Raw genomic sequence first — 10,933 nt, forward strand, 5'->3', positions numbered from 1 at the left:
GCTGTAACGTAATAAAATGTGGAAAAAGTCGAGGGGTCTGAATACTTTCCGTAATGAACTGTATATGTTGAAATATTGGCAAGTGTTATTTCCTTTTGAAACCATATCATTTGTTATATTATAGATGTTATATGAATAGTTACCAAGGTGGTTGCATTTGTACCCGTGTACACTCCAGGAATAAGCAGCACTTTTTTTTTAGTTAGAGTAGTAGAATACACAAGGTGCAATTTCAAAATTTGTCTGTGCACCAGGAAAGTCACTGAAAGTCACTCAATTAGCCATGTCAGCTAACAATTTTTTGATTAGTAAGTTATTCTAGCCAGTTATCTAAACATGTAATAATCATGGCCAAATACTGACTGGGCATGCAGAGCATGTGCCCAGGGACCGGGACCTCCAGGGGGCCCTCATTGATTTTGTTAGTCACTCTCATTCAGATATTATTAACATGTCAAGTATTGACAAAATGTGTGGAATTGCAGAAAGCTTGATTTAAACTGTAACATTTTCCCTACTGCCTAAGGTAAAATGTGTAGAATTGCAGGAAATTAACTTTTAAACATACATTTTTCCCATAGCACGCAAAGGAGGAGAACCCATAGTATGCAAAAGCATACAGACTGTATGTGCTCATATTTCTGTTTGTACAAGGCCGGCCCTAGCCTTTTGGTAACCCTAAGCAGGATTTGGTTAGTGGGCCACCCCACTTCTCGGGCAAAACATTTTTATCAAATCTCGCTAAGGGCCCCCAAAAGACTTGGGTCCGGCCCTGTACACAGAAATGTGAGCACTTAGTCTGTATGCTTTTGCATACTATGGGTTCTCCTCTTGTGTGCTATGGGAATTTCTTAAGATTAACTGCAAAAGACTCAAATGACTGTTGCGTTTGTACTCTGTCTTACTGTAAACAAAAGTAATCAATCGTCAGATGAACAAATGCAATCAGAGGAGGAAGCAAAGGAAGAATATTTAAAGGAAAGGACAGATTGATAGTTCACAGCCAGGACTTCTTGCCTCTGCCTGTTTTGGACATGTTGGCCAGTTTGGCTTTAGTGCGTTCTTTCTCATCTGGGCTCCTCTTGGAGGTGCACTCTACTGTGGAGTCAGTCTCAAAGGAGAAGGCAGGGGTGTGGGTTGACAAGATGCCACTGCTCTTCTCCTGGGACATGAGAGGGGGGGTCTGCAGGACCACTCTGCCTCGTAGGGAGTGTTTGAGCTGCAGCAGCAGAGGGTTGTGGTTGTGATACAGGTCCACGCGTTCCACAGGGTCCCTCTCTGGCTCGCAACATGTGGAGCAGGCCGAGCACAACACATGGAAAATATAGACCCATCCCAGGTAGTGCAGTTCCACAATGTTCAAGATGAAGCAGCCCAGGCTGATGCTGAACATGAAGTTGAGGAAGATGGTCTTCTCCGTGGCACGAGACACAAAGCAGTCAGTCCGGTTGGGACAGGGGTAGGTCTCACAGCGGAACAGGTGAGGCACTTCAAATCCAAACAAATAGTACTGGCCCACTAGGAAGGCTATCTCCATGATGGAGCGCAGCACCACGTGGATGATGTAGGTCAGTAGTACCTGGCTGGACAGCTCGGTGGGGTCCTTCCCCACCTCCCTCAAGTCCTCCTCTAGCAGGCTTTGCTCCACACACTCCCCTTCCCGGGTGCCCCACTCCTCCTCATAACGGGGGATGAAGGAGGGGCTGCTGGCCCCCACGGCTTCCCCACCCTCCACCCCTACATGTTTGAGCCTTTCACGTGCAGGAGGGTGCTTGGTGACCACCTGGATCTTCTCAATCTCTAACTTCTCATCCTTGGCGATCTTGTGCAACATGTAGACAATGTAGAAGATGGACGGTGTGGAGACGAGCACGATCTGGAAGACCCAGAAGCGCAGGTGTGAGACAGGGGCGAAGTTGTCATAGCAGACATTGTTGCAACCAGGCTGCAGGGTGTTGCAGGTGAACTTGGACTGCTCATCGCTGTACACCGCGTCCCCCACCAGGGTCACCAGCAGGATGCGGAATATAAGCAGCATGGTCAGCCAGATTTTGCCGATCACCGTGGAGTGGTTCTGCACCTCCGTTAGGAAGTGGCCAAGAATGGACCAGTCTCCCATTTGTTAACCTGGGGGAAACACAGATGAAGAATAAACATCAGAGGCCTATGGTGTGTTGAACCCACCACACGACAGCATTATGCCCCGCAGACAAATCAACATTAATGATACATCATGAATCTTCTGAAAGAGTGAGACGATGGAGCCTGCTCATCTGCACCACTGTCTTATTTCCTTGTACTTTATCAAGATCTTTTAATAGGTGAGCCATCAATACATGTTAGTTTCACTACTGAAAATGTAGTGTCTATTGCAGGATGGGCTCATGCTCAGTCAACAGAACCATGAAGCCATAAAACACATCAACACACACTGTTGTCCAACATCCATAAGAGGAGCCTCAAAATACTTAGCTGAATTGTCTTTTCATATAGGCTTTTTGTACTTTCCCTTTGATGCAGATTAGTGTCTTTATGTGAACACAGAATTTATTTACAAATAAAAAGACAGCCTACAGTACACTGTGTTTACGAACTATGTTTGAACCTTTCTCTATGTGTTATGTCGATGTTTTTGGTTTTATATACAGTTGTAGTCGTAAGTTTACATACACCTTAGCCAAATACATTTAAACTCAGTTTCACAATTCCTGACATTTAATCCTAGTAAACATTCCCTGTCTTAGGTCAGTTAGGATCACCACTTTATTTTAAGAATGTGAAATGTCAGAATAATAGTAGAGAGAATGATTAATTTCCGCTTTTATTTCTTTCCTCACATTCCCAGTGGGTCAGAGGTTTGCATACACTCAATTAGTATTTGGTAGCATTGCCTTTAAATTGTTTAACTTGGGTCAAACGTTTCAGGTAGCCTTCCACAAACTTCCCACAATAAATTGGGTGAATTTTGGCTCATTCCTCCTGACAGAGCTAGTGTAACTGAATCAGATTTGTAGGCCTCCTTAATCACACACGCTTTTTTTCAGTTCTGCCCACAAATGTTCTATAGGATTGAGGTCAGGGCTTTGTGATGGCCACTCCAATACCGTGACATCTATTTTGTGAAGTGCCACAGTCCCTCCTGCAGCAAAGCACCTCCACAACATGATGCTGCCACCCCCGTGCTTCACGGTTGGGATGGTGTTCTTCGGCTTGCAAGCGCCCCCCTTTTTCCTCCAAACATAACGATGGTCATTATGGCCAAACAGTTTCACCAGACCAGAGGATATTCTCCAAAAAGTACGATCTTTGTCCCCATGTGCAGTTGCAAACCGTAGCAGGGCTTTTTTCTGGCGGTTTTGGAGCAGTGGCTTCTTCCTTGCTGAGCAGCCTTTCAGGTTGGGTCGAAATGGGACTCGTTTTACTGTGGATATAGATACTTTTTGTTTCCTCCAGCATCTTCACAAGGTCCTTTGCTGTTGTTCTGGGATTGATTTGCACTTTTCGCATCAAATCTTCACAAGTTCATCTCTAGGAGACAGAACGCGTCTCCTTCCTGAGCGTTATGACGGCTGCGTGGTCCCATGGTGTTTATACTTGCGTACTATTGTTTGTACAGATTAACGTGGTACCTTCAGGTGTTTGGAAATTGGTCCCAAGGATGAACCAGACTTGTGGAGGTCTACATTTTTTTTCTGAGGTCTTGGCTGATTTCTTTTGATTTTCCTATGATGTCAAGCAAAGACGCACTGAGTTTGAAGCTAGGCCTTGAAATACATCCACATGTACACCACCAATTGACTCAAATGATGTCAATTAGCCTATCAGAAGCTTCTAAAGCCATGACATAATTTTCAAGAAATTTCCAAGCTGTTTAAAGGCACTGTGAACTTAGTGTATGTAAACTTCTGACCCACTGGAATTGTGATACAGTGAATTATAAGTGAAATAATCTGTCTGTAAACAATTGTTGGAAAAATTACTTGTGTCATGCACAAAGTAGATGTCCTAACCGACTTGCCAAAACTATAGTTTGTTAACAAGAAATTTGTGGAGTGGTTGAAAAATGAGTTTTATTGACTCCAACCTAAGTGTATGTAAACTTCTGACTTCAACTGTATGTGTTGTTTAAATTAGTGATCTTGGTTATTCTAAATACTATGGAAAAAATGCTTAATTTATATGATTATGAAGTAGAAAGAGAAAATGAAAAATAGGTTACACTCTCCATAGTACCGACAGACACAAACTACATAACTAATAATAATACTTCACTAATTTTATAAATGTACATTTTGTAAATGTACCCTACCCCTCTACTCAACCTATTCAACAACAGTCCATGGTGGAAAGGAAAACACTGACTACGGACTGTCATTTCCAAAATGCAAAAACAGCTGAAAATGTCCACATAGCACATACAGATCCTAATAAAGGATTTCTGGAGGAACTTACCTTAGGAAAATGTCTTTCTTTCCTATCCAAATTTGGAAAAATGCCAAAGCAAGCAATCTGCATAACTATATTTGATGTGGGAGCTGGTTGCTGGACGTTATGGAGTCTACTGAGCTGGATGAGGGGAGAATGGGCTGACCAGACATATTACCAAACTCTGAAACACTCATTGTACTGTATGTGAACAAAGGCTTTCAACATACAGTGGGACAAAGACTTAAATGTACAATGGGGGGCACCTTTTCTGAACAGCCGTTCACAGTCAAGCACAGAGTTCAAAGAACGTTCTGGAAAAAATTGCAACAATACTGATTTGTAATTGGATATCTGCCTGCTTTTAAAAGGTAGAGCTGAGGAAATGGGATAAAAATCAATCATGTGAGACACCCATACCTATCTATTTACAATTTGCTGGAAATTGCAATAAAATAAGGTAATGGTCAACCTTTGGGATAATATAATTCTAAAGCATCTTCATAACAATCTCTTTATTTCAACATAACCAGCTAAATGTACAATGACAACTCCAGGTGGCAGTACTAGTAGGCCTATTATTGGATGTATAGTTATCCACAGATCCACTTGTTGAGTCAGTCCTTGTTTTTACAGATTCATTTATCCCAATGCCCTGAAACCTTATACCAACTGAGTTATCAGTCATCCTCCAAATAAAAATAAACAGCCTAATCTGCAAATGTTCTCATTTTCCATCTTGTTAGTATTGTGGCTTGGTCAGGCCTAATTTAGTATAGATCATTAGTTAGTAGTTAGAAACACTCAGGACACAAGGTCAAAACAATAGGTGTACAATCCTTTACAAAATACACTGGCAATATGTGTTTCTCTATTTCATTTAGATATTTTGTATTGAAGCATATAACTATTTTCTATAATATACATGATTTAGGAAAGTGAAATCCCCATATGTTGTCCTATCAATTTCCATCTAAACTTCCATCCATTGAAAAACACCTTACAAACACAGCAAACCCAACTCCTATTACCACAGTATCCTTAACACTTCTAATCCTCAAATTATTTATTTAGATTCATTACAAAGATTCTCCATTTGAGTGTGTAGGCCAACGATTCTCGCCATTTGCACAGGTTGAGAACAGTTAATGATACTTCCACATAGAATTGGCTTTCCAGACATACAGATATTTTGTCAGGTGATATTTCCATTTATTTCACATATAAAATATAAATGACATACAGCTACTGTGCATATATAATTACTGTACAACTTGAAGAGAGGTGCATTCCATTCACCTTCTACTGATGGTAAGAACTGCATGCTCTCTCCTCTCACCTTGGTCACAAGGGCCCAGTTTTTCAAAAGTCACTTTATCGGATTTTGATTATCAGATAAGATAAAAAATTTGAATTGGGTTTTTCAAAACTAAAAAAAGTGATTCTGATCTTCCGGATAGGGATTTCGTAATTCAATCTGACTTTTAATCAGGATTAAACGTCATGTTTGCGTTATTCAAAACTCAAAGGTAGTGATTAGTATAGTTTTGATGCCGAAAATCAGGATTATCTTGATCTCACTGTAAGGGTGGATTCAGGGTGGATTTAGAAAGCCGAAAGGCACTACAACCAATACATTTCAATGTAACTAAGGTGAGAAGGTTTATAAAACATTCTTACATCTGAAAATCAAAGGTTTGTTATGTTAAATGAAAGTGCGAACCACAGCATTTAACCAAGGCAAGGTGACTGGGAACATGGATGAGTACAAACAGTCCAGATATGCCCTCTGTAAGACAATCAAACAGGCAAAATGTCAGTCCAGAGACAAAGTGGAGTTGCAATTCAACGGCTCATACATGAGACGTACAGTGCAGTCGGAAAGTATTCAGATCCCTTCACTTTTTCCACATTTTGTTACATTACAGCCTTATTCTAAAATGGATTAAATAGTTTTTTCCCTCAACTCTATACACAATACCCCATAATGACAAAGCAAAAACTGTCTTTTAGAAATGTTTGCTAATTTATTAAAAAGAACTAAAATATGACATTTACATAAGTATTCAGACCCTTTACGCAGTACTTTGTTGAGGCACCTTTGGCAGGGATTACAGCCTCGAGCCTTCTTGGGTATGACGCTACAAGGTTGGCACACATTTATTTTGGGAGTTTCTCACTTTCTTCTCTACAGATCCTCTCAAGCTCTGTCAGGTTGATGGGGAGCGTCGCTGCACAGCTATTTTAAAGTCTCTCCAGAGATGTTTGATCAGGTTCAAGTCCGGGCTCTGGCTGGGCCACTCAAGGACATTCAGAGATTTGTCCCGAAGCCACTCCTGCGATGTCCTGTTGGAAGGTGAACCTTCATCCCAGTCTGAGGTCCTGAGAGCTTTGGAACCGGTTTTCATCAAGGATCTCTGTACTTTGCTGTGTTCATCTTTGCCTCAATCCTGACTAGTCTCCCAGTCCCTGCAGCGGAAAAACAACCCCACAGCTTGATTCTGCCGCCATCATTTTTTATTTAATTTTTATTTCACCTTTATTTAACCAGGTAGGCCATTTGAGAACAAGTTCTCATTTACAACTGCGACATGGCCAAGATAAAGCAAAGCAGTGCAACAAAAACAACAACACAGAGTTACACATAAACAAACACACAGTCAACAACACAATAGAAAAAATCTATGTACAGTGTGTTCAAATGTAGTCAGATTAGGGAGGTAAGGCAATAAATAGGCCATAGTGGCGAAATAATTACAATTTAGCATGAACACTGCAGTGATAGATGTGCAGATGATGATGTGCAAGTAGAGATACTTGGGTGCAAAAGAGCAAAAAAAAAAATAACATTATGGGGATGAGGTAGTTGGGTGGGCTATTTACAGATGGGCTGTGTACAGTGATCGGGAAGCTGCTCTGACAGCTGATGCTTAAAGTTAGTGAGGGAGATATGAGTCTCCAGCTTCAGTAATGTTTGCAATTCGTTCCAGTCATGGGCAGCAGAGAACTGGAAGGAAAAGCGGCCAAAGGATGCTTCACCGTAGGGAGGGTGCCAGGTTTCCTCCAGACGTGACGCTTGGCATTCAAGTCAAAAAGTTTAATCTTGGTTTCATCAGACCAAAGACAATCGAATTCTTGGTCATCTCCCTGACCAAGGCCTTCTCCCCCAATTGCTCAGTTTGACCAAGTGGCCAGCTCTAAGAAGAGTCTTGGTGGTTCCAAACTTCTTCCATTTAAGAAAGATGGAAGCCACTGTGTTCTTGGGGACCTTCAATGTTGCAGAAGTTTTTTGGTACCCTTCCCCAGATCTGTGCCTCGATACAATCATATCTCGGAGCTCTAGGGAAAATTCCTTCGACCCCATGGCTTGGATTTTGCTCTGACATGCACTGTCAACTGTGAGACCTTATATAGACAGGTGTGTTCCTTTCCAAATCATGCCCAACAAATGTAATTTTCCACAGGTGGACTCCAATCAAGTTGTAGAAACATCTCAAGGATGATTAATGGAAACAGGATGCACCTGAGCTCAATTTCTAGTCTCATAGCAAAGGGTCTGAATACTTACGTAAATAAGGTATTTCTGTTTTAAATGTTAAATACATTTGTAAACAATTCTAAAAACCTGTTTTCGCTTTGTCATTATGGGGTATTGTGTGTAGATTGCTGAAGATGTTTTTATTTAATCCATTTTAGAATAAGGCTGTCACGTAACAAAATGTGGAAGAAGTCAAGGGGTCTGAATACTTTCCGAATTAACTGTATGTGGCAGGGACTCCAGACTATCATAGATTATAAAGGGGAGACCAGCCACGTCGTGGACACCGACGCCTTGCTCCCAGACAAGCTAAACACCTTCTTTGCCCGCTTCGAGGAAAACACAGTGCCGCTCACAGGGACTGTGAGCTTTTGTTCTCAGTGGCCAGTGTGAATAAGACATTTCAGCATGTTGACCCTCACAAGGCTGCCGGCCAAGACAGCATCCGTAGCTGCGTCCTCAGAGCATGTGACTATCGACTATCGCCCCATAGCACTCGATTCTGTCAACTTGAAGTACTTTGAGAGGCTAGTTAAGGGTCATATCACCTCCACCTTACCGGATACCCTAAACCCACTACAATTTGCATACCGCCTCAACAAATCCACGGACGACGCAATTCCTATCGCACTGCCGTATCCCATCTGGACAAGAGGAATACCTATGTAAGAATGCTGTTAATTGACTACAGCTCAGCTTTCAACACCATAGTGTCCTCCAAGCTCATCACTAAGCTCAGGGCCCTGGGTCTGAACCCCAACACCCCAGGTGGTGAAGGTAGGCAACAACACCTCCGCTACGCTGATGCTTAAAACGGGGGCCCCACAAACACAGGTGCGTGCTCAGCCCCATCCTGTACTCCCTGTTCACCCACCAACTCAATCATCAAGTTTGCAGACAACACAATATTGGTAGGAATGATTACCAACAACGAAGAGACAGACTACAGGAAGGAGGTGAATGCCCCGGAGCAGTGGTGCCGGAAAAATAACCTCTCCCTCAACGTCAAAACAGCAAAGGAGCTGATCGTGGACTTCAAGAGACAGCAGAGGGAGCACCCCCCCATCCACATCATTGGGGGCCGCAGTGGAGAAGGTGAAAAGCTTAAAGTTCCTCGGCATGACAACCTGAAATCCACACAGAGATTGTGGTGAAAAAGGTTCAACAGCACCTCTTCAACCTCAGGAGGCTGAATAAATTTGGCTTGGCCCCTAATATCCTCACAAGCGTCTACAGATGCACCATTGAGAGCATCCTGTCGGGCTATATCACCGCCTGGTACGGCAACTGCACTGTCCACAACCGCAGGGCTCTCCAGAAGGTGGTTCGGTAAGCTCAACGCATCAGCGGGGGCACACTGCCTTCCCTCCAGGACATCTACAGTACCCGGTGTCACAGTAAGGCCAAGAAGATAATCAAGGACCTCAGCCAACCGAGCCACAGCCTGTTCACCCCTTTACCATCTGCTTCTATATCCAGTCCATCAGACTGTTAATACATTTTCTCCACAAGCTGGCCTCCGCCCAGTACCCTGCCCTGAACTTTAGTCACTGTTACTAGCTAGTTACCACCCGGTACTCAACCCTGCACATTAGAGACTGCCTCCCTATGTACACTGAAGAAAAATACAAACGCAACATGGAACAATTTCAAAGATTTTACTGAGTTACATTAGCAGTGTTGTAAAGTACTTAAGTTAAAAAAACTTTAAAGTACCACTTAAGTCGTTTTTTGGGGTATCTGTACTTTACTATTTATATTTTTGACTACTTTTACTTCACTACATTCCTAAAGAAAATGATGTACTTTTTACTCCATACATTTTCCCTGACACCCAAAAGTACTCATTACATTTTGAATTCTTAGCAGCACAGGGACATAGTTCAATTCATAGACTTATCAAGAGAACATCCCTGGTCATCCACAATGCCTCTGATCTGGCGGACTCACTAATTCTTTATTTGTAAATAACATCTGAGTTTTGGAGTGTGCCCTTGGCTATACATAAATGGGGAAAAAACAAGAAAACTGTGCCATCTGGTTGTCTTGATATAAGCAATAAGAAATTATTTATACTTTTACTTTTGATACTTAAGTATATTTAAAACCAAATATTTTTAGACTTTTACTCAAGTAGTATTTTACTGGGTGACTTTTACTTGAGTCATTTTCTATTAAGGTATCTTTACTTTTATTAAAGTATGACAATTGAGCACTTTTTCCACCACTGGTTATAAGTGATGTGCAGGTTCTATTATTTTTAATCAATGAACCTTTATTTACACTGAGTGTACAAAAAATAAGGAACACCTGTTTTTTCCATTACAGACAGACTGATCAGGGGAATCCACGTGAAAGCATCTTTCATGTGGATTTGGCTCCCGAGTGGCGCAGCGGTCTAAGGCACTGCATCTCAGTGCAAGAGGCGTCACTACAGTCCCTGGTTTGAATCCAGGGTGTATCACATCTGGCCGTGATTGAGAATCCCAAAGGGCAGCACACAATTGCCCCAGCGTCGTCTGGGTTTGGCTGGTGTAGGCCGTCATTGTAAATAAGAATTTGATCTTAACTGACTTGCCTAGTTAAATAAAAGGTTACATTTAAAAAATAAATTATTAACCCGGTCAGTCTGTCATGGAAAGAGCAGGTGTTCCTTATGTTTTGTACACTCAGTGTAAATAAAGGTACCTTGAAAATAATAGAACCTGCACATCACTGATTGAATAGGATTTAACAAGTTATATATATATATATATATATATATATACACTTGTTGACAGATTAATTAAGGATGTTTAAGCCTGGAGACAATTTAGACATGAATTGTATGTGTGCCATTCAGTGGGTGAATGGGAAAAACAAAATATTTAAGTGCCTATATAGACTGTTGTATAACTGTAGACTATCCGCTAACAAATGAGAACAAGATTGTCCTAATTAGGAAACGAAACGCTTTAAATAGCCTAGAGA

At 41.7% G+C, this 10,933-nt stretch overlaps 1 protein-coding gene across 1 annotated transcript; it reads right to left on the minus strand.

Moving 5' to 3' along the window:
- Positions 1 to 997: 997 nt before the first annotated feature.
- LOC129815490 (gap junction delta-2 protein-like) lies at positions 998 to 3,859 on the minus strand. Its single transcript, XM_055869371.1, has 2 exons — positions 3,829 to 3,859; positions 998 to 2,130 (listed from the first exon to the last, which is right to left on the minus strand). The coding sequence occupies exon 2, from the start codon at positions 2,117 to 2,119 to the stop codon at positions 998 to 1,000; it is 1,122 nt and encodes a 373-aa protein (XP_055725346.1). The 5' UTR covers positions 2,120 to 2,130; positions 3,829 to 3,859.
- Positions 3,860 to 10,933: the final 7,074 nt, after the last annotated feature.

This window comes from Salvelinus fontinalis, chromosome 2 (assembly GCF_029448725.1).
Source record: "Salvelinus fontinalis isolate EN_2023a chromosome 2, ASM2944872v1, whole genome shotgun sequence".
Taxonomy (NCBI): Eukaryota; Metazoa; Chordata; class Actinopteri; order Salmoniformes; family Salmonidae; genus Salvelinus; species Salvelinus fontinalis.

Coding starts and splice junctions, on each gene's coding strand:
- LOC129815490 (XM_055869371.1), bottom strand. CDS start 2,119: ATGGGAGACTGGTCCATTCTTGGCCACTTCCTAACGGAGGTGCAGAAC.